This window comes from Ylistrum balloti, unplaced genomic scaffold, assembly GCF_031769215.1.
Source record: "Ylistrum balloti isolate Yb309-2 unplaced genomic scaffold, AGI_CSIRO_Ybal_v1 Utg369882, whole genome shotgun sequence".
Taxonomy (NCBI): domain Eukaryota; kingdom Metazoa; phylum Mollusca; class Bivalvia; order Pectinida; family Pectinidae; genus Ylistrum; species Ylistrum balloti.
The window spans coordinates 1198554-1224108 of NW_026782019.1; the positions used below are offsets into that span (position 1 = coordinate 1198554).

The following is a 25555-nucleotide window of genomic DNA, read 5'->3' on the forward strand; positions in this document are numbered from 1 at the left end:
TTTTTGGGCAGCATTAAATTCATTTATTGATATTTCCAGAAAGTTTTGCTCCACAGTTCCTTGGCTACCAAGTATTTTCAACTTTTTTCTCACAACAAAAAATGTTCACAAATGTTTTTTTCAAGATATTGAACAAGATAAGAATATGGTTTGATTGTCCTACAGTATAAAGGTTATGATTTGATTGTCCTACACTAGTTATTTGAGGCTTGTATTGTCCACTAATATCAGCTGACTAAAAAAATAAATTTCAAACCACAGAATTTGTAAATATGTCTCTTTACATTTACATGTATCTCCCACAATATTTCACAGGTCAGGGCTTAACTTCAGCATCTTCATCCATTTTGCTGTTCTTATAGAAGGAAGGAGAGGTCAGCCCCCAGGTCTATCTCTTTTGGTTCTGTGTCCCTGGAATAAGGAAGGCATGAATATTTTCTGTTATTCTAAATAAACAACAGTTTCAAAATAACAAACGAAACAAATTGAAATCCTAATATTTTTGTTAACAAAAAATAATACACGCAAACAAAGGGCGATCCAAACAATATACAATGGTAGTGTACTAAAATTCTACAGTCAAGTTTGTGGAACTTCTGCTGTTGATTTTAAGCAGCCAGTTCAATTAATGATATAAAAAAAGTTCTGCTACCTTACGAAAAGCTTTGCCCCATTTTTCCCCATCAGTGTGGCTTTGTCTCCTTCCACCAACAGTACGCAGCCCTCTCTCAACCCCTGTCAACAAAGAAAACAGGATCAAATACTGTCGCTGAGACGAATCATTCACCACTGTGACCATATCTATTCTTTACATTAAAATAAAGCATATATCGCTGGTAAAGAACTTTTTTACATCTGACTTTACAACAACAGTCTGTACTTACCAGTACTGGAGGTGTGTCTGGATATTCATGATACTGTTTGATTCTAGCCTCACGGGTTTCCTTGAGGAAAAATTGAAATAGAAGTTAATTTTGGACACACCATAAGCATCTGAGTTGATAGAATAGAAGTAGAAGATTAGAATGTTTCGATGACTGCACAGTCACCTTCATCAGACAAATGTTCTTATAACACAACCAGTGGAAGATTAGAGTGTGATGTTTGGTGTTGTGCAAGAGATGGTAAGAAATCGACCAAGTTGGTCTGATCTATTGACATTACCAACCTGAAAAAATGTTTGAGCTGATGTTGAACACTTCAATATTTATTACAAATTGTGCTTTATTTCTTTAATCCTATTTACTTCACTTTTTAATGAAAAAAAAACATATTCTAAGGACACATCCCAACAAAATCAAATGGCACCACAGATTGGTCAATATCAATCAAACAGAGCCACAGATTGGTCAATTTCAAAATCAGACATGGCCATGGATTTGTTAATGTCAAAATAAAACAGGGTCATGGATTGGTCATTGTCAATATCAAACAGAGCCACAGATTGGTCAATTTCAAAATCAAACATGGCCATGGATTGGTTAATGTCAAAATCATACAGAGACATGGGTTGGTCAATGTCAAAATCACATATTGTTATGGATCTGTCACTGTTAAAGTCAATGTGTCATTGATGAACAGGGTTGAAATTCAACACAGATATAAAACAAGTTCATCAACATATAATCGGATAAACAAGACACCTCTAAATAAACTATGCAGTAGCAGAGTGCATGTTAAAAGTGCACTTTCATACGCTGATATACCAATTTATTTTCCAGCTGGAACCTAAGAATATTTATCCCTGAAATATATCCTACAATAACTTACCCCCATGTGTGTGCTGCCAGGTGCTGGCTCAATATAGTGGGCATTGATGTTGAAGGGGACAAGGTTTAAAGCAGAGAAGCTTGGTGGGTATACTATTGGCATGTCGTTTGTAGTATTAATGCTACAGGTGGCCACGTTACTCCCAGCGCTTGACCCAATGTATGGTACACCATCCTAAAAATAATAACCATATGTGACAACAGTGTAAAATCATGATAAAACGTATCTTCTGTTCAGAGATTACATGACAATTATCTTAACTATAATAAGAAGTCCCAGAGGGATCTTGACACCCATCATGCAATGTTTGATCTTAATTTGTTTTTTAAAATTTTTTTCTTTTACTTTCTATTCTCATCTTTTCTCTTATTTGTGCTAATAATATGAAATTTGAGAATTCCTTTCAAGAAATAACAATAATAATTTTTGGATTAAAAGGCGATAGTCTGTCAGTATTTAGTTTTTCTGGCAGTCCAAACATCAAAAGGGTACAACAAAAAACCAAGGGAAACCACCATGTGAAATTTCTGACAGATCTATCTTGGACATTTAACTTCCCAAGCTTCAACAAAAATTTCTTGTCAAAATCCAAGATATTTTTTTCTGATCAGTCCCAAAATCAAATACACACAACTAAGGGCCAAGGAGAACCTGCAAATGGAATTTTAGAAAAATCCACCGACTATTTCTCCAGAAATAATAATAACCATTACTATCAAAATCCAGGTTGACCAAGTTTCGGCCATGTTGTTATTTTGGATCAGTCTGAAAATGCACAGCTAAGGACCTAGGGTTCGATCTTACATGTACATATGAAGTTGGAAAGAGATCCGGATATCCAATACTTCTCCATGGATAGTGGTAACAAAAAATTGTTTAATGACAGAAGGACAAGTGATCATGGATGCAGAGCGATTTGAAAAGTCCACCATTTAATAATGATGGGTTAAACATTAATAGAGAGAAAAAAATTTTAAATTCTGTATGTCTGATTCTCCTGTATGTTTGTCGGAGTTAACGAAGAAGTATTGTACAAACCTGTTCAACCCTACGTCTTATCTCCTCCAGCACTCCCTCCTTGTACAAGGTGTCGAGCAGACGGAATGTATTACCTCCTCCTGCAGGAAAAAATAAACCCTGATGGATATTTAAGGATATTAAGCAGGATCTAATTGCCTTAAAGGTAATTCTGGAATATCACATACACAGGCAAAATGAACTTTCGACCTAAGCACAAAATGAAAGTTTTTTGGAAAAAGTAAATAGACTTTAACATTTTTTCTACATTCTGTTCATTTTGGGAAAAGGACTTCATCTTTTCAAACTGACACAGAATCTCTGTTGAAGTGATTTTAAAGATATCAATATAACACATGTCGCAGTATATCTCAAACTGATAAACATTACATGTACTGTACCAATAAAAACCGCTTCAGCTTTTTTCACCGCCTCTACTGCGCTGGGCTGAGTGTGGATACTGTCCAATTCATATCCTACAAATTGGGAGTGAAGCGTAATAGAAATTAAATTAAGAAATACATTTTCTGCAAGAAAGTGCATTATGGTCTACAGTGGCAAAAGGTTGCATGAATGTGTGTATCGGATATGCACTTACCTTACGTGTGTATGAGAGTGAGGTTGAGTTGTCACGACACCTAACTAAGGACAGGCCATATGATTGGTAAGAGCAAGTACCTTAGTTTTTATATATTAATTACCTGTGTAGGGGCTTTGGCCACCTTGGGCACTCTGCTCCTGATCAGTGATGTGCAAGATCTATTTTGGAGTTTGGGAAAAGTCATGTATTTATCTGGTAACATTGTTTTACTCTGTTTACCATATTTTTGGATATCTAATACCTTTGAAAATGTAGGCAATATATTTTATTTTTGTATTTTAATTGAGGTTATGTAAATTTTATCTTTTTCAGTTATTTTCATACAGTGATGGACGTTTTTGGCATTGACTAATTTAAAGGTCAAAGTGAAATTGGGTCTGTAAAGATTTAAAAGTATTTTTTTGTTAAATTCTGTTTCTATGTATTTACATTATGTTTATAAGGCTCCCAAGTATTTATGAGGTATATATATATCACTGCAGTGAAAAACTCCTGGTCGAATCATCCAGAATACCAGCATGGACGGAAAATTCAAAGAAACCTCCACATCATAGCTGTGGGGTGAGTGTCTGACAGGTCCAGGTTTTTTTGTTTTTTTTTCAGCGATATCTGTGTTTCTCACTATTTCATTAACTAGAATTTTAGTAGAGTTTATTTGTAAATTGTGTGAGTAGAAGCATAGGTCTGTAATAAATGATATTTATATGTTTTCAGATTCAGCTGTTCAGATTCGATAGATTTATAAATCATAATACTAATAAATATCATTGTCTATGTATATTTGATAGGGTAGAGTACATCCGTTATATAACAGCAGTTGTCGACAGAGTTATTGCCCTTTTACTATCTCATGTATGGGAGTATGTGAAGTATGATTGTATTTGTTTTGTTGACAGATATTTTTTTGTTTTAAGATGAAGAAATAAACATGAAAAGAATCTAATCAACAAGTTTGTTTTGTAACAAAGTGAATCCTGGTAACAGATATATACTGTGATCTGTCAGCTTAAAATGGTTCACTGCCTCAATCACATTCATTATACATCATTTCATAGAAAATTTCATAACTTTCAAATATATTTAAATACAAATAAATATTTCAAGTATATCCAAATTCAATTATTATGCAGTTTTCTCGTGTATGGTGTAAGAGACAATGCATTTCTCATCGACGGAAAGTGACAAAATTGCCTTGAATTTCAACACATAATACCATAAAGTGTTTGATGCACTAGTTAAAAACATTGCGAATGAAAAAATTGGTCCAAAACCATTAAAATGTAGAATAAGAAAGGGGGAATTTCACCTTTATTTAATTTGAAATATGGTGTACAATATTACAATGAAGTAATATTTCCATAAAAAAGATAGCTAACAATGGCTGACCTTTTCATTGATCTTTAAATCTTTCAAGATGACAGAGATGGATCTAACTCCTTCCATTTTATGTCTTTAACTCGATGTTTTCCACAAACAGTAGATACTGAGACCTGGACCCATATTCATGAAACCGTTCTCATGCTCAAGCATGATATTTTGTGCTCAAGCCTTATGTCTTGTTTAAGTTAAAAATTAATAAATAAGACTGATTTTGCAAAAGATTAAAAAAAAAATTTGAAAGGACTTCAAGTCAAAGTTATATTCAATGTTTATATTTGATATTTGTATTATTTTATATGATTTAGGTGAATTATAAAAAAGTTGCTTGAGCACAAAATCTATGCTTGAGCATGAGAATGGTTTCATGAATACAGACCCTGTATTCAGGTTCTAATAGACATTAAGAATAAACGTTGATACAAACACCACCTACCCATTTCATTGAAGGCCTCCCGTGCAATTTTGGCATATCCATCTCTATCATGTAGAGCATAGGGCACAAACAAAACCCGCTTCACATCTCTGTATTGTAAGGAAATATCTTTGTCACTGCTTTTCAACATAACAAACAGCTACTGATAAGTGTACTTGTACATGATTGTATATACATAAGTATAGACTGAATGTTATCACACACCAACATAATGGAGAGACTACGGTAGAGTTGATATTAAGAGTACCCTACATGCCTGGATATCTGTAAGGATAGGTATTTAGTCACAGTGGCCATGTTTGTAAATACACACCTAGGTAAAAAGATATTCAAGTATCTACGGTTAGGTATATGCTACACTACAATTGTGATTTTTTTTTCTGTATTTCAAGTCTGAATTATTCTAATGTTCTATCAACTATTTTTTATATTGGTCTGAAGTTGACTCCAGACCAATATACAAAAAGTTGATAGAATGTCGGAATAATTCAGACAAATTTTTTCTTGATTTTTCGCAATTAGAGGTTTTCTTGCTTCTTGTTTACCCTTTCGAATCCACATGCAAAAATTTTAGTATGAACCCGTTTCAGTTACTTTACTGTTGTTTTCAACTATTGCTATGAAACTCATCATAAGCTGACAGCTGACACAGGTCAATAATAAGCCAAACTTTAACAAAAGGATAAAGAAACATAGCTTCTTAAATTATGAATTATTTTGTATTGAACATACATAGCCATATACAAAGATTACGAGGAATATTAGTGCTCCTTACCTTACCCCCCAATAAATGTTAAAAAGTTTTACATCCATGACACAAAACTTGCTTACATAGGATGCACCCAAATTACTGATATACTTCGACTGTACAAATGCATTTGTTCTTTTCCATTCAAACTAGTGTGGATTTCTGACTATCACAAAGACATGTGATTGCCAATACATTTACAATCAGTAATTGTTTTTGCAAATATGCCACAACTATAGATCTGGCCCTTGCAATGCTCATGGGAGGTAGCACTCAACAGCGGTTTGCTACTCTCTTTGGAGTTCACAAATTGACTATAAGCCAGTTGGTTTTAAGTCTCAATGCCATTGAAAGAGCTAATGACGTCAAGATCAACAGATTAACAGCAGCCAAAACAGCAAGAAACACCATTGGCAATGGAAACTGTCGAATACATCCAAATACTCTAAGAAATAGACTGAGAGGCAAATTTATGCCAATGTCACCAATATGTTGATTTGCCACTGACACCAAGCAAGTTGTATGCGATGGCGGATGGCAAATGTGCGTAGATATTTTCCTAATAGATGTTGGAGATCCATGCTTTTCGCAAATGTATATTCATTGACATCCTGTTCACGTAATTACGATCACATGGCTGTCAACAAAAAGATGCTTTTGTTTTGGAACACAACAGATTTGCGGGTGGATCTGCAATGATTTTGGGAGGAATTTCTCGTGGTTTACACACACCTTTAGTGATAGTTAACAGAAATTTTAAGGCTGTACTCTATCGAGATGAGATCCTTAGGCCTCATGTTGTTTCTTATATTATAAGGCACCACTTGATCTTTCAGCATAATGCTAGACCAAACATTGCAAAATTTGTAGGGACTTTCTTGCAACCCTGAACATCACCCCTATTAATTTGTCTCCATATAGCCCTGATTTGTCCAAAAGAGAACATGTTTGGGATAAATTAGACAGAAGAGTTCGGAATCAAGCAAACATTCCAGGTAACCTCCGGAAGTTGGCCAATGCACTTAATAAGGAATGGATTGCGGTTATATCAACCTTGTGAACATTAGGGTACCGTACCCTAATTCGTGGCCTGAAGTTCCCATTTATTAAAAATCTCAGGAAATTTGAAGATAGATGGTTAAATATTAAAAGTTAATTCTTGCATTCAACATTTAGACATTTGGCTTAAAAATGTTATCTTATTTAACCCTAAAGTTGAAGTTTAAGTTTTTTCTCCTCTGAGTATATATGTACAACTTGCAGTATTATGCATTTCAACATAAATGCGAAATCATAATATATCTAAATCACATTTTATGAAAAAAAAAATCAATGACAATAGTATTTTGTAAATGAAACATAAAGCTAATTCAGTTTATGTATACATGTACAAACAAGCACAATGTAATTTTACTTTGCGAGTCACATGATGTTCTTGTTCGAGAGATATGAAACAGTTAAAGCCAAGAATGGCTCAGAGGGGTTATATCAAGCTAATAAGTTATTGAGTTTCAAATCGGACACAACATGCTTTATACAATAATAAATAAAGTCGCTACTTTACCAAGCCTGTGTACTTTCGGTTTCGTTGGAATGCAACTGAAAGCAATATTGCGGAATCGAAATGCTTACTTCAGAAATGTTTTTATAAGGGCGCTACAGTGTTCGAGATAACCACTTCCGTGTAGCGTGGAGTTGGAGATCAACAGTAGTCGTCTTGTTCCCATGTTCGTGGCTTCCTCCTCCGTCTGTCACGTGCACGTCTTGCTGCGAACAAAGTGAAAGCGGAAGTGACGTAATCAATAGTACGAAGGTTACCAATTTACTTATGTCCCTGCTGTATATAGTGAGCTAGCATACATCTACACGTTAATGTCAATATGCTGAAGATTGCGTTGATATTAATGGTGTGTACAATACAATGTACTTGGGGAAAATTAACATTCAATTTAAGTTAGCGGGTTGGTTTTAAGGCTTCTAAGAAAGTCGGTTGTGACAAGGTCTGATCAAAGTGAGTTCACGAGTCCTTTGGAATAGTTCTAATGTAATAGGAAAGCATAATGAAAAACGCCCTGCCAGCGCTGTCCGAACTAGCGACCCTTCGGTCTCTAGCCGTACTCTGAAAGGCAATTCTCACTAGCTGAGACTAGTGAGGCGACCTGAACTCTCAACTTCTACATGACTCCCTCGTTCACAAAGTCTTCGACCCCGAAATCAACAACAACCCAGGTTCAATATCTCCAAGGAAGCATCTCAATATCCTATAGTTCTACCCTTGGAGTGGTCACAGCACCAAATCTGTATTAGGAAGGAGTTATGAAAAACACTGCCACCGCCGGGGTTCGAACTAGGGAACACTCTATCGCTAAACCAGGGACGTATAATACATCCATGGCTAAACTAAAGGGAAATTCCCTCAAGCCGAGACTACTAAGGTGATCTGTACTCTGAACTCCTACAAAAGTACCCAACAAGCCAGCTGGGTAAGAGAAAAATAATCATTATCATGAGTAATGAAAAACACCTATGCCACCACTGTTCGAACTAGCGACCCTTTGGTCTCTAGCCGGACACTATCTATAGCTCGTCTAAAGGAAATTCCTGTACTCTCAGTTCTATACTAGTCGGTGATTCAAATGAGTATTTCCGACAGACGGTTTTACAGTATATTGTTTAAAAGGGAATCAAAGGATGAGAGAGACGAGTCTGGCGGATCTGTGTTTTTATGTGAGAAATTTTATACCTACATGTGTCCATGCGTATCGGATCATAGCTTCGCCAGTGCATATATGTCACAACACCAGAAGTATTGTGATATCGGTTGTTAGTGAAAATACGCCAGTGTCGCTCTTCGCTGTACCATACCTAATTTGTGAATGCTGTCTTTTTGGTAGAGAACCCACATATTGTAGAGAAGGACGCTTGAAAATAAGAGAGTTCTGTAACTGTTTATAAATTCACTCGACTTGTGGCACGGTTCAGAAAATACATATATACTTGACGCAGTTCTAAAATTATGTATGAAAATTACGAAATTTATCTAATTATGGGGCTGCTGCACCTCCCCGTCTAGATTCTGACTTTTCTTTTGATCACTTTGGATTCTCCTTAGTTACCTTATTGACTTCATTTTTAGGTCCTAAGCATCGCTGACAAATCCTGGAAAGACGAAACAGCTGTATGATGTAATCTAATTTATTGTTTGGCTCGACTGTAACTCAATCCAAATTATAAAAAGGTCATATTCCCTTGTGTGTGTTATTTTTTTCTTTAAACTTTCATATTTCTAACCTTTTTCAGTGAATTTTCCTGACTTCATTCATGGATCAATTTTAATGTAATTTTGTCCACTTATGGAGAATTGTTTCCTGCTTCGTCTCATAATATTTTCAGTGTTTTCCGTTGTGTATGACCAGGGAAATAATAATTTATTTACAACATACTATTTTCGGGACGCCATTTTGACGCCATTTTGGTAAGCGTATATAGGAAAATGTCGCCACATGGAAAATAGCAGTGAAGATGACTTTGTATTTTTTTTTTTTTTTTTACTCCTGAAATAACGGAAAATAAAATGAATATTATGAGAAGAAACTACGGATATCATTTTACAAAATGGCCAAATACATAGATTGAAATACTGTCAAAATCCATCCCTAACCGAAGTCAAGAAAATTCATTGAAAAAAATAGACATACAAAACAATTCTCGTAAAATAAACAGGAAAAAATAAGATTTTGGCACGTCACTGGTATGTTGCTAATGTGGGAATCCCATTTCAGGCCCTGTTATATTGAACATTACGCAGAAGTCACTGGCTTTATCAGTATGTTGAGACAGCGGCCATATAAGTATTTGTAGATTTATGGGAATGGAATTCCATTTTTCCATCTTTTTCCCAAAACAATTAATTTGTCGAGGTCTTTTTCGTAAAACTGAAGCATCCTTATTGGAAATGACAGTCATATATACAATAATGCCATAGGCGAACAGTCTTACTGTGGAGAATTTAGTATAAAGTATATTGCACGGAGTATAAAGAAACAAACTCGGTCCAAGGACTGCTCCCTGTTGGACACCTGACTCAACTGGTACGGACAGGTAGAATCCCTGTCGAATATTACCAACTATATACTGTTCGTGAGAAAATGTTCTATCCCATTGATAACACTGTCCCTGATCCCATAGTGGTTTAATTTCTGGAGTTTCTAATTTTCAACATTTTTGGAAATGGGTGTATCATAATAAAAAAAAAATCACAGGATCTGGACTGACGGAAGCCCTGGTGTAATGGGTAGACATTATATTAGTGTCAATTATATAAAATTATATAAAAGAAGCTTGCCACAGATACAAGCCTCTATCCGTGCAAATTTCAACTATTTCAATTTACCGTGTTTCAGGCTGTTTAAACTGTCCGTACACACATGTGTACTAAACTAACACGCTGTAAACAAGGTGGCGGTGTTACTTATCCGCAATAATATTCTGAAATTTGTAAATATAGGAAATGTTTAGTGCGATACTGTCATACCAGTTACTGTTGCCAAACATTTAACTAGTCATGCGAACAATATAATATCGTTATTTGCATATCTTCCATCCCATTCATCTCGTTATTATGAACATCATGATTGTGATGTTTTTTTAATAGAATATTCTGAATCCACAAATGTAATTATAATAGGCGATTTAAACAGTCACACGCTTCTAAAGATTTCATTTCATTTGATAATTTACATGTCGGAATAAAATTGCACGTTGAATCTATTTTTAATTATTTTAGTGATACTGATAAAGTAAGGCTTTTGCGAGTTAGTAAGATTCCCGATCCAGGAGGTTACGATTTTGGTACTATTAAACCTTCGTAAATCCTCTGGTCTACGGATACGTATGATTTACTTTAACGTGTTTAACATGATTAAAAAGTTCATGGTTAGCAAATTTGTTGAATTCTCTGGCCAAGCTTCTTTGCGCTTTGAAATACGCTGTAATACCTTCGCTATGGGATTTGAAGTCGATGATGATGAACTTATGACAGACCTGTGTTTAAATGGAACGCCTAGTAACACCACCATTTTACGGAATCTGTTAGACTTAAATTAGATTCTTTAACAGAGTCAGTTTTAATCTACGATGATGTAAATCAAGATTCTACAGATACATGTGTTAGTAATTTAACTAATGTTCTACTTGGTATAATGCGATCATTTTTTTTTCAAAATATACCTTCCAATAATACCATGGGTACCATGTAAATCTTAATTCCAATTCTGTTTCTAGTTCCAGTGATAAACAATTGTTTAATGATCGTTTGAAAGTTCTGCGTAAGCAATACTTAGTAGCTTTAAATAATTTGAATTTTTCAATTTTAACAAATGTCACTCGACGCATGCTGTTCTCACAAGTAAGGAAAAGGAGTATAAAATAATGGAAAGTTAAAAAGGCAAAATCAGTGTCGAAGGAGATATGTTGGAATATTGGAGAAGATATAATCCAAGGTCCTTTTATTTTAAAAAATGGAAAGAATAATGTGGCTTCGCCTTTGTTAAAGTGCAGTCAACGGTATAGTCACTTTAAAAGTTTGTCTTTTGTCCACAATTACATTCAATTTTATTTCATTCCGTATGCAACAACATATAAGATTGAGAATATATATATAAATAATAACATTTACATTTACACAAGATGACGGAGAACATTAGCTATAACCAACAAGATTAACACACAAATTTCATAAATACGCATAAATATCAAGCAAATTTTAACAGAGCGGTATTCTGAAGCACCAGTATTCGGAAGTGTTATTTGTGACAAATGAAAATGTATAGATTGATTAAGAAACACTCAATTGCTCAGAAATATCTCGAATAGCATACGTAAACAATTATTCAAGTATTTAATGATGCACGGTTTGGATTTCGCCCTGAAGTCAGTACGATTGGTACTATTTTTGCATTACACTCTGTAATAACTAAAACCTTGTCTTCAAATAGGCGGTTAAGCTGTTGTTTCGTAGACTTTCGTGAAGCGTTAGATTTTGTCGATAGAATAAGCGTATGGCGCAAGCTGACAAAGCTTGATATTCGAGGGAAACTGCTTTCTGTCATAAGGTCACTACATAAATCAATTAAACCTTGTGTCTCAATTAAAGGGAAATGTTCCAATTATTTTGAGAACATTTTTGGATTAATACAAGGGGAAATATTATCACCTATATTGTTTTCACTTGTTATTAATAATTTAGAAATTTCATTCATTGAAAATGGAGCAATTGATTACAATTTTGGTGAATTAAGTTTATTTCTGTTAATGTATACTGATGATTTTGTAACGTTTTCCTAAGCCATTGAAGGTTTGCACAGTCTTCTAGATAGTCTTCATGATTATTCCACAGCATGGAAACTGACAGTTAATACAGAGAAAACAAAAATTGTTGTATTAAGAAATGGAGGTCGTATACATGATAGAGAATCGTGGACTTCCATCAGATACAAAAACAGTTGGCTGACCAGGGACGTAAAGCTATGTTTGAACTTTTCTCAATTTTTTTTTTCTAACTTTAGTCTAAATTGCAAAATCTTATTACATTTATTTGATACATATGTTTGCAGAATATCGCACTATGCGTGTGATGTTTGGGGTTCTTCAGAGGGTATTGATACAGAAAATGTCCATTTATTGTTTTGTAAGGAAATTTTAAAAGTTAAGATGTAATGCAATGGTTTATTTTTAATTAGACCGATATCCATAAGAATTCATAAGAACGTATAGAATGATAAAATACTGGTTAATCCAATGTTTTCGAATAACTATTTTGAGCGTATTTTTAAATAATGGTAATATAGGTAATTGTTTTAACTAGGTAAATCATGTTAAACTTTGTCTTTTTTCTCTCGGCTTCGGAGATGCTTATGCTTATAATTATAAAGGTATTTTGTATTTGATAAAGCAAAGAGTTTTTGACCAAAGTCAGCAGCATCTGAGAGGATTACTGGAGTCCTCGTTTAAATGTACTTTTTTATATTTGAGGCCAAAAAAGAACGGCCATAACTGATATAATAATTATCATAGATCATATCTGTATTTACTAGTCGGTGTGTCAAGTTTAAATTTTAAGAGTATGACGAATATATATTGTAGTCATTTCTCGTTATGTTAGTAACACTGTATTTGTTGTTAATGATGATGATGATGATGATGATGATGATGATGATGATGATGATGATGATGATGATGATGATGATGACCAATTGATGATGATGATGATGACGACGACGATGACGACGACGACGACGACGACGACGATGATGACGACGACGACGACGACGACAAAGAAGAAGAATTGACGACGACGAATTGATGATGAGTACGGTGATGATGATGACGATGACGACGATGATGATGACGACGACGAATTGATGACGACGATGATGATAATTATGTTAATCATTTGACAACTCTATGTATATATTAGTTGACAATGATCTTATATGCACGATTATTCTTCAATGCATATCATCAAGTTATGTAATACCATCTATAAAATTATATATTTCCAACAAGTTGATAATGATGGAGTAAGGACGACCGTTGAATGTATGCTATGTTATATGGCATTTGTAAAATTCTTACATATCCAATAAGTTGTAAAAACTCACGGAATAAAATTGAATCGAATTATGTACATTGTCGTGAATACATGAGTACATGTGTGTATAGCGCATGATCGAAGCCTTTTACGATTGGATTAAGGTTCTGGAGTAATATGACATCATATGACAATTTTTGAAAAGACTGGTTAATAGGTTTCGCCACACATTTGTTTTAACTACGTGAAAGATATCCAAACATTTTTATCGTGACCAAATAAAACACATGGTAACAAGGGAAAGACGAGAAGGTAATGATAATGTACTATTCGTGAAAAAGAACAGTTTTAAAGCTCACGATGTACTTAACATCACACGTACAGATATACAGGTGTTTATTAGAGAGCTCATAAGTAGGTCACTGATACACCTTATCTTTTTATAGTATGATGCAAGTTTATCTAGTTATACTAAGTATTCAAAAATAATAAGACCGTCTTATATTACTAAACCAGCCAGCTGGCCTGTGTCCTCGTATCATAATAAAATCATTCCAGAAAAACAAGGTTATCTTGGCCGGGGCTCCAAGTTACAGGCCATCCGATAATTCTGTAGACCGTATTATTCTGACAGGTCCGAACTTTTTTTTATTTTCTCCATGACTCCGGGGCCTGGCATCGCCGCAGTAGTCAATATCTTAAACAACATAATTGGAAATTTGTGATATTTCAAAGAAGGCATATCAACTGAAATAAACACGCTAAGATGATTTTTATTTGGTATTTAGTGTGTGTGTGTGTGTATGTGTGCACGTGTTTCTTTTTTTAAACATTATTCGGGGTATCTCGGGATTGTACATTAACGTTATAAGCGTCTATTTCGCAAGCGGTTAGTGGCCTCTTGATCTTGTTCTATTAGAATTGTGTCAACCGCAGTGTATTGGTGTGGTGAAGTAATTGTCTGGTCATGGCCTGGACTGTGGTTTTATTATTGACAATATGTGTGTGTTTGACTTATGGTCAACAGGATTTATATTCCAATGTCATGGAGGGGTTACATACTCTGCCAGAACAAGCAGCACAAAGCCGACTTCTCCAGTCACAGATAATGAATTCGGATTACACACAGCCGGGAGTTCGGCTTTTCTCTATGATCTCACAGCTGTCCCCATTGAATAGGGACAGCTTTCTTGAGTCTCTGGAAGCCTTGCTCCCCCTCCTCAGGACTATAACCAAGTATAATGTCACAGAAACATGCCTCAATCACACCGAAAAATACGTCATGGGTTTATTGAATCGAAAGATGTGGAGTCTCAGAAGTAAGTACAATGCATATTGGAGATAAATATTACTTGGAACTTCATATTTTTGACACAAATCGTTTTCCAAAAACGTCATTTCACAATGTCCCATATATTGATCCGTGTCACGAACCACACCACGCCTGTGTCCACACATGTTAAAAATAAAACGTCCCTTATATTGACCTTATTGCCATCACCTCCGGCAGTGTCATTAACCTGACCAGAGACGTGTGTTATATACGTCTCTGACCTGACGAAAAACAATGTATCTGCATTGTTGTAGTAGATGTATGTTCCGTCACATATATTTTATCAATGCTCATATTTCACACATTGTTGCAAGTTGTTTAGATACAAGAAAATCCAGGGGTATATAATACAATATATAAGAAGATACATGGGCATATGCTTATATTTACATACTTTTGTCTATATATGGGTTTCAAATTTAAATGCTGTTCTTTGTTGAAAGTAAAACGCAAACCTGGCACCAGTCACAAAGTTTGACGTTCATATTAATTCCATCAAATGATATTATATTACAGCAAATGAGGTTAGCAGTTACGACAAACTTCTTCAGGAAGTCCATAAATGTTTGCAATGACAATTACTAAAATATCTCACATTTTCTACATTGAAATCCTAAATCATACGATAGTTTCATCAACTTAACAAACAAAATCCTTGTTTTATTTTCAACAATTTCAAATATTTTTTCATGGGCTAAAATTTTGTGGTTTTACAAAAATTTACATTTTCACTGGCACTTTATTTTGTGGATAAATTTTTAGAAATGCATCAGTGTTAAAACTCTCTATCATATCACAGACACATAAGTTTGTGGATTCTAACTATACCCATGGACTAAATGAAAATTAATCTTGAAATTTATCAATTTTACGGTAGGCACGCAAGTTCTTACAGGCAGAAAATTGAAAATGAAGGACTTGTTTGACAACTCTGACGGACTTTAGAAGATTATTATGTATGCCAATATTTTTTAAAATTCTGATAAGAGAGTTAAGTGGTTACGAAATGAATGATGGAAACAGTGATATAAGTTCAAATTTTTATATGTTTTTCTTTTTTTGATATGGTTAACAAGACTTTAATAGCAGTTTCAAGGAGAAAAGAATTGTATGGAAAAAATTATGTACCTAAGTTTTCACTTGATATGCAAACTTACCTGGCGATTAAAGTTGATGTGTGACGTAACTTTTTTTGATGTTTAAATCAAAATCTCATTCTGATAGCACATGGTTGGTACCATTACCCAAATTTAATTTTTTAGAAAAATTATTGAATGTGTTGGATATAAACTAGCAAGTCGTGAAATAATCTTACAAATGTTTAATACTGATGTAAAAGAATTTTTGGTTATGTATCGTGCGGAGAACCTGGTGGCCATTGCTCGCCTGCCGAGAGAAATCCTTTTATATTCTGAACTCCCTTGCATCAACTGTTGTTCCCAATTTCTTTTTTAATAGATATCACTTTTTATTCTATTTTTCTAAATGTCTACTTGCTATGACCCAAAAATGTTTGTGAAATAATCTATGCAAACCTAATCTTTCTCTTTACAAAGTAAAATTTTGAATTAAATCATCTTGATGTAAAAAGAAAGAAAATGATATGATTTTACTGAGGTTGGGGAGCTAATTTAAAGCCCATTGTTCAATTACTTGTATCATGTAATGGCCGACAAGAGCCTGACAAAATATTAATTTCCATATCTTATTGTGCCACAGTAATTTTAGTAAGGTATACAAACATTTGAATTTTCATATCGTATTGTGCCACAGTAATTTTAGTAAGGTATACAAAGATTTGAATTTTCATATCTTATTGTGCCACAGTATTTTTAGTAAGGTATACAAAGAGTTGAATTTTCATATCTTATTGTGCCACGGTAATTTTAGTAAGGTATACAAAACATTTGAATTTTCATATCTTATTGTGCCACGGTATTTTTAGTAAGGTATACAAAACATTTGAATTTTCATATCTTATTGTGCCATGGTATTTTTAGTAAGGTATACAAAACATTTGAATTTTCATATCTTATTGTGCCACGGTAATTTTAGTAAGGTATACAAAACATTTGAATTTTCATATCTTATTGTGCCACGGTAATTTTAGTAAGGTATACAAACATTTGAATTTTCATATCTTATTGTGCCACGGTAATTTTAGTAAGGTACACAAACATTTGAATTTTCATATCTTATTGTACCACGGTAATTTTAGTAAGGTATACAAACATTTGAATTTTCATATCTTAATGTGCCACGGTAATTTTAGTAAGGTATACAAAACATTTGAATTTTCATATCTTATTGTGCCACGATAATTTTAGTAAGGTATACAAACATTTGAATTTTCATATCATATTGTGCCATGGTAATTTTAGTAAGGTGTACAAAGATTTGAATTTTCATATCTTATTGTGCCACAGTAATTTTAGTAAGGTGTACAAAGATTTGAATTTTCATATCTTATTGTGCCACAGTAATTTTAGTAAGGTGTACAAAGATTTGAATTTTCATATCTTATTGTGCCACGGTAATTTTAGTAAGGTATACAAACATTTGAATTTTCATATCTTATTGTGCCACAGTAATTTTAGTAAGGTGTACAAAGATTTGAATTTTCATATCTTATTGTGCCACGGTAATTTTAGTAAGGTATACAAAGATTTGAATTTTCATATCTTATTGTGCCACGGTAATTTTAGTAAGGTATACAAAACATTTGAATTTTCATATCTTATTGTGCCACGGTAATTTTAGTAAGGCATACAAAGATTTGAATTTTCATATCTTATTGTGCCACAGTAATTTTAGTAAGGTATACAAAGATTTGAATTTTCATATCTTATTGTGCCACGGTATTTTTAGTAAGGTATACAAAGAGTTGAATTTTCATATCTTATTGTGCCACGGTAATTTTAGTAAGGTATACAAAACATTTGAATTTTCATATCTTATTGTGCCACGGTAATTTTAGTAAGGTATACAAACATTTGAATTTTCATATCTTATTGTGCCACAGTAATTTTAGTAAGGTGTACAAAGATTTGAATTTTCATATCTTATTGTGCCACAGTAATTTTAGTAAGGTATACAAAGATTTGAATTTTCATATCTTAATGTGCCACGGTAATTTTAGTAAGGTATACAAACATTTGAATTTTCATATCTTATTGTGCCACGGTAATTTTAGTAAGGCATACAAAGATTTGAATTTTCATATCTTATTGTGCCACAGTAATTTTAGTAAGGTATACAAAGATTTGAATTTTCATATCTTATTGTGCCACGGTATTTTTAGTAAGGTATACAAAGAGTTGAATTTTCATATCTTATTGTGCCACGGTAATTTTAGTAAGGTATACAAAACATTTGAATTTTCATATCTTATTGTGCCATGGTATTTTTAGTAAGGTATACAAAACATTTGAATTTTCATATCTTATTGTGCCACGGTAATTTTAGTAAGGTATACAAAACATTTGAATTTTCATATCTTATTGTGCCACGGTAATTTTAGTAAGGTATACAAACATTTGAATTTTCGTATCTTATTGTGCCATGGTAATTTTGGTAAGGTATACAAAGAGTTGAATTTTCATATCTTATTGTGCCACGGTAATTTTAGTAAGGTATACAAACATTTGAATTTTCATATCTTATTGTACCACGGTAATTTTAGTAAGGTATACAAACATTTGAATTTTCATATCTTAATGTGCCACGGTAATTTTAGTAAGGTATACAAAACATTTGAATTTTCATATCTTATTGTGCCACGGTAATTTTAGTAAGGTATACAAACATTTGAATTTTCATATCTTATTGTGCCATGGTAATTTTAGTAAGGTGTACAAAGATTTGAATTTTCATATCTTATTGTGCCACAGTAATTTTAGTAAGGTGTACAAAGATTTGAATTTTCATATCTTATTGTGCCACAGTAATTTTAGTAAGGTGTACAAAGATTTGAATTTTCATATCTTATTGTGCCACGGTAATTTTAGTAAGGTATACAAACATTTGAATTTTCATATCTTATTGTGCCACAGTAATTTTAGTAAGGTGTACAAAGATTTGAATTTTCATATCTTAATGTGCCACGGTAATTTTAGTAAGGTATACAAACATTTGAATTTTCATATCTTTCTGTACCCAAAAAATAAAGTGTACCAAAAAGATATATGAATATAGAAATATTTGTGCACCATAGAAAAGTATACTGTGGTAGAAAAGGATATGAAAATTCAAATCTGTGTATTGTAGAAAAGTGTACCCTGGTACAAACTGATAGGAGAATTAAAATCAGATGTAGACAAGTGAAGGTAAGTGAATGTAGATAATGATTTATGTTCTGTATTTTCTATTAATGCATGGACTTGTGATCCAGCTGCGAGAGGCTGAATGATAGCTGTTTACTTGTAGAGTGTGTCTTCATATAAATACATATATATTTTTATTAAAATGACTTCAGACAACCCGCCAAATTAAGGATAAGCAGTTTTATTTCTGGATCTTCATAAAGATGCAGAAATGAAAACGCTAATTCCTAATATGATGTGTTGTTTGAAGTTATATCAATATATTTCACCGCACACTGCACACAAGGGGTCTTACTGTGGGAGGAAAGCGGATTACACCAGTTTTTCCAACTTGTATTAATTACTCTTGTTGGCCTGGAAGCACACAAGGGGTCTTACTGTGGGAGGAAATCGGATTACACCGGGAAAACCCACAGGTTCGAGCAGGTGGTCCCATACCTTTTTGCATCCATTCCAGGAATCGAACCGTGGACGGCTAGGTGAAAGGCCAGTGCGTTACCACTGCATCACCTGACCACCCAAAGTCAAAGATTGATATCAAACTGAAAATTTCAGTTTCATACTGTAAAGGCATACTGACATGGTTACAAAAAATTAAGTGCATGATCAGATATGTCTTGGTCAAATTTTAAATCAGTTGATATTAAGTGGTAAATATTTTTTCTATGATATGATGAATCAATAGTGATTTGAGTTGAATGTGCACATGACCATATAATGAACAGGAATTAGAGGTGGGTGTTTTTGTTCATTTAAACAAAACAATTTTCTAGAAATTTTTTGCACATTACTAGCCTCACTGCAGGTTAAAGTCAAGAAATATATAAAAGCTACGTTGTAAGATTTGACGGACTCTACTTGATTTTAGAAAGATATGCCCAATTATCTTTAGTGTATGTGGCGTTACGTGCACCCATGTCAATATGTTAGTAGCACAGGTGGGTATATGTGTACCAGCTGCTATGCACTATCACAGGTCTAGATCTATTACCATATCATTGTCACTGTTTGTATGTGCATGTGATAAGTGTCTCCATTAAGTTGCTCTCTAACATAACTTTTACAATGTGTATCATTTTTTCAGGATTTAACACTCCAGTATATATCTGTACTATTACCTTTATCCCTTGTTTTCGCATCAGTATCTATCATTTATAGGCCAAGATACACAATAGAAGAACGTGCGTACAGGTCTATTTGTGTGTATCTCATAATCTAAACATAAGCTCTGTTGAGCCGTTACTGCAACAATCAAATGTACAAAAAGCAAGGTATTTATGACAAAATTCAGAAAACAATATGGTTTACATTGTAAACTGTACAACAGAATTAAGTTGAAATCATAGCTTGCAGTTATTAATCAAATTAGCATAGACATGGCAGACTAAGCAGGAAGTTATAAGAACATATATAAAAGGATGGTTTAGGATGATGTAACAAAAACTTTTACATTAAAAATGATGATTCATATATGTACATCCAGCATGAATGCCTATTTGGCAAGATTTCAGAGTTGACTGAAGACATGCTTTTATAGCATGAATTAAATTGACAAATGAGGTTACATACATTGAGAAATGAAGATATAGCATTTTTGTTGTCCTTTCAGATCCAAAAAATGTGAAACAGAAAGTCTTTCAAGTGTTAGTTGGCTTCTTCTTCAATTAGCATATGTCTTGTTTGAGGTAGATGTTCTGGGTAGATAAAAAGTTTTACTGCCTCATAAACAGTTAATATTGAATTTGTGCAAATAACCAAAAATTCATACATCGTTATTTTTTAAGATATAGAAACAATAAAACAGGCTTTGGCAGTCTGTGCATAATGCACCCCACCTTTAACTTATAGGATTGCTCCATTTAATCTTAATTTTACAAATCTTTCATCAATGAAATAGTTTATAATGTTTATTGGTGTATATCAATTGAAACAGAATCTTGTTTTTTTTTAAAAATCTTACCTAAACTCTGTATGTATATGGCACATATATAATGTTGTACAGTATGTATGATGTTCTCAGTTGTAAATGAAAATTTTCAGTATCTTTTGAATTTTTTGAATGAGGGAGTGAAATATAAAGAGGAAAGAGATTATATAGCATATTGATACCTGAATTGCTAACAGACTCATGATTGTGAACGTCTTCTGTAGTCAGTGCTAAATGCTGACCTTCTTATGTAAACAATTCAGTTGCTTGGTTCTATAGAAATCACTTGTACCTGTCATACATAGATATGAACTTTGGTTAATAGTCACATGTTACAAAAGCTCCAGGACAGATATTGAAGCAGACTGACTTAAGGCACCTGAGGGGGGATAATTTGATATCAAAATCAATGATAAGCTTAATGTGTAAAATCAAATTTATGCTATATTGATTAGTCAAAACCTTCTTGTGAACAAATTTAGTGTATTAGATATAAAGTTTAATACCTGTGGATGTGTTTGCAAATCTATAATGATATATACAGATAAAGTCAATTCCCACATAACTGATTATAAGTGTCGATGGAGTGTCTCATTTAATTGCATCTATACGACTTTTTTGTGTCACATTCTTCTCTAAATATAGGAATGGTCCTTAAACATTTTGTCACCTTCATAATTGTAATAGTTATAGTAACCATTTGTCTCACTATTAAAGTATGATTTATAGATTTGGAAACTCTATAAAATGAGGTACATGTATATCAGTCATTGGTAGCCAGTGTAAAAGAATCTACAACTCTGAGGTGATGGGTTTTAGTTCTGATTCGAATATCATTACAGTTTTATTCCCCAGGTGTTCAATGTAACTTCCTATTTCTCTGTAGTAACATACCAGCCTAATCTAGTAATGGCAATATATATTCAGATTGATAATTCACTACTTTATTTACTAGAAGAATCTAAATAGTTCTTCCCATTAAATGATAAATCAAGAGGGCAAAACCTTTATTTATTTAATTAGTAAATTTATTTATTTATTTACAGGCATTAAGTCCTCCTTTTGAGGTCTTCATTATCTTTAGTAAATGTACTATATTGATATTTCTGTATAAATAAGTACACCTGTATTATCCTTGCTTCAGTGTTGGATGCTGCAGGCAAGCCTGGAACTGGTCTCTTGAATTTCAACTTGAACTGGTATGGATCTTATGAAGAATGTACAAATATCACTCTCCCAGAATTCCGTGGAAAATACTGCTCTGTTAACTTTCCTTTGGTTAAATCTAGTGCAACACAAAGTCCTGTAAGTACATATTTAATTTTATAAATCTTAATGTGCTTCTTCTGTATTCAAATGTCCTTTAATTTCTTCATAAAACATCAGCTCATTTTTCTGTAATTGATTATTCTATGAAGAAAGAGCATCTACACATTCACCTGTCATAACTTGTTCTTCCTAGAAAGAACATCTACAGATTCACTTGTAATTACTTGTTCTTCCTAGAAACAACATCCGCCGGTTCACCTGTAATTACTTGTTTTCCATAGAAACAACATCCACCGGTTCACCTGTAATTACTTGTTTTCCTTAGAAACAACAACCACAGGTTCACCTGTAATTACTTCCTTTTCCTAAAAACAACATCCACAGGTTCACCTGTAATTACTTCCTTTTCTTAGAAACAACATCCACAGGTTCACCTGTAATTACTTTCTTTTCCTAAAAACAACATCCACAGGTTCACCTGTAATTACTTCCTTTTCCTAAAAACAATATCCACAGGTTCGCCTGTAATTACTTGTTTTCCTTAGAAACAACATCCGCAGGTTCACCTGTAATTACTTCCTTTTCCTAAAAACAACATCCACAGGTTCACCTGTAATTACTTCCTTTTCCTAAAAACAACATCCACAGGTTCACCTGTAATTACTTCCTTTTCCTAAAAACAACATCCACAGGTTCACCTGTAATTACTTCCTTTTCTTAGAAACAACATCCGCAGGTTCACCTGTAATTACTTCCTTTTCCTAAAAACAACATCCACAGGTTCACCTGTAATTACTTCCTTTTCCTAAAAACAACATCCACAGGTTCACCTGTAATTACTTCCTTTTCCTAAAAACAACATCCACAGGTTCACCTGTAATTACTTCCTTTTCCTAAAAACAACATCCACAGGTTCACCTGTAATTACTTCCTTTTCCTAAAAACAACATCCACAGGTTCACCTGTAATTACTTCCTTTTCCTAAAAACAACATCCACAGGTTCACCTGTAATTACTTCCTTTTCCTAAAAACAACATCCACAGGTTCACCTGTAATTACTTCCTTTTCCTAAAAACAACATCCACAGGTTCACCTGTAATTACTTCCTTTTCCTTAGAAACAACATCCACAGGTTCACCTGTAATTACTTTCTTTTCCTAAAAACAACATCCACAGGTTCACCTGTAATTACTTCCTTTTCCTAAAAACAACATCCACAGGTTCACCTGTAATTACTTCCTTTTCCTAAAAACAACATCCACAGGTTCACCTGTAATTACTTCCTTTTCCTAAAAACAACATCCACAGGTTCACCTGTAATTACTTCCTTTTCCTAAAAACAACTTCCACAGGTTCACCTGTAATTACTTCCTTTTCCTAAAAACAACATCCACAGGTTCACCTGTAATTACTTCCTTTTCCTAAAAACAACATCCACAGGTTCACCTGTAATTACTTCCTTTTCCTAAAAACAACATCCACAGGTTCACCTGTAATTACTTCCTTTTCCTAAAAACAACATCCACAGGTTCACCTGTAATTACTTTCTTTTCCTAAAAACAACATCCACAGGTTCACCTGTAATTACTTCCTTTTCCTAAAAACAACATCCACAGGTTCACCTGTAATTACTTGTTTTCCTTAGAAACAACATCCACAGGTTCACCTGTAATTACTTCCTTTTCCTAAAAACAACTTCCACAGGTTCACCTGTAATTACTTCCTTTTCCTAAAAACAACATCCACAGGTTCACCTGTAATTACTTCCTTTTCCTAAAAACAACATCCACAGGTTCACCTGTAATTACTTCCTTTTCCTAAAAACAACATCCACAGGTTCACCTGTAATTACTTCCTTTTCCTAAAAACAACATCCACAGGTTCACCTGTAATTACTTCCTTTTCCTAAAAACAACATCAACAGGTTCACCTGTAATTACTTCCTTTTCCTAAAAACAACATCCACAGGTTCACCTGTAATTACTTCCTTTTCCTAAAAACAACATCCACAGGTTCACCTGTAATTACTTCCTTTTCCTAAAAACAACATCCACAGGTTCACCTGTAATTACTTCCTTTTCCTAAAAACAAATCCACAGGTTCACCTGTAATTATAAAAACAACATCCACAGGTTCACCTGTAATTACTTCCTTTTCCTAAAAACAACATCCACAGGTTCACCTGTAATTACTTCCTTTTCCTAAAAACAACATCCACAGGTTCACCTGTAATTACTTCCTTTTCCTAAAAACAACATCCACAGGTTCACCTGTAATTACTTCCTTTTCCTAAAAACAACATCCACAGGTTCACCTGTAATTACTTCCTTTTCCTAAAAACAACATCCACAGGTTCCACTAAAAACAACATCCGCCGGTTCACCTGTAATTACCTTTTTTCCATAGAAACAACATCCACCGGTTCACTTGTAATTACTTCCTTTTCCTAAAAACAACATCCACAGGTTCACCTGTAATTACTTCCTTTTCCTAAAAACAACATCCACCGGTTCACCTGTAATTACTTCCTTTTCCTAAAAACAACATCCACAGGTTCACCTGTAATTACTTCCTTTTCCTAAAAACAACTTCCACAGGTTCACCTGTAATTACCTGTAATTACTTGTTTTCCTTAGAAACAACATCCGCAGGTTCACCTGTAATTACTTCCTTTTCCTAAAAACAACATCCACAGGTTCACCTGTAATTACTTCCTTTTCTTAGAAACAACATCCGCAGGTTCACCTGTAATTACTTCCTTTTCCTAAAAACAACATCCACAGGTTCACCTGTAATTACTTCCTTTTCCTATAAACAACATCCACAGGTTCACCTGTAATTACTTCCTTTTCCTAAAAACAACATCCACAGGTTCACCTGTAATTACTTCCTTTTCCTAGAAACAACATCCACAGGTTCACCTGTAATTACTTCCTTTTCCTAAAAACAACATCCACAGGTTCACCTGTAATTACTTCCTTTTCTTAGAAACAACATCCGCAGGTTCACCTGTAATTACTTCCTTTTCCTAGGAACAACATCCACAGGTTCACCTGTAATTACTTCCTTTTCTTAGAAACAACATCTGCAGTTTCACCTGTAATTACTTCCTTTTCCTAGAAACAACATCCACAGGTTCACCTGTAATTACTTCCTTTTCCTA

The 25555-nt window shown here is 33.8% G+C and overlaps 2 protein-coding genes across 2 annotated transcripts in view; one reads left to right on the forward strand and one right to left on the reverse strand.

Moving 5' to 3' along the window:
• On the reverse strand, nt 1–7706 carry LOC132546299 (alpha-aspartyl dipeptidase-like). The gene is made up of 8 exons (XM_060210022.1): nt 7582–7706; nt 5202–5290; nt 3189–3263; nt 2809–2888; nt 1771–1944; nt 885–944; nt 653–735; nt 1–411 (listed from the first exon to the last, which is right to left on the reverse strand). Exons 1-8 carry the CDS (start codon nt 7674–7676, stop codon nt 357–359), a joined length of 711 nt encoding a protein of 236 aa, XP_060066005.1. The 5' UTR covers nt 7677–7706; the 3' UTR covers nt 1–356.
• A 6801-nt stretch (nt 7707–14507) lies between these two features.
• LOC132546306 (nose resistant to fluoxetine protein 6-like) overlaps nt 14508–25555 on the forward strand; it is a 33744-nt gene continuing 22696 nt past the window's right edge. Inside the window, exons 1-2 of the mRNA XM_060210031.1 lie at nt 14508–14859; nt 22267–22427. Of these exons, the coding sequence (XP_060066014.1) occupies nt 14508–14859; nt 22267–22427 (513 nt within the window). The remainder of the gene's footprint in view (nt 14860–22266; nt 22428–25555) is intronic.

Excerpts from the sequence above, each read along its gene's own strand:
- LOC132546299 (XM_060210022.1), bottom strand. The coding sequence starts at position 7,676 with ATGGGAACAAGACGACTACTGTTGATCTCCAACTCCACGCTACACGGA. Across the intron at positions 3,264-5,201 it reads GGAGGCCTTCAATGAAATGG|GATATGAATTGGACAGTATC; the intron begins GTAGGTGGTGTT and ends CCCAATTTGTAG. Across the intron at positions 412-652 it reads GGGGCAAAGCTTTTCGTAAG|GGACACAGAACCAAAAGAGA; the intron begins GTAGCAGAACTT and ends TCCTTATTCCAG.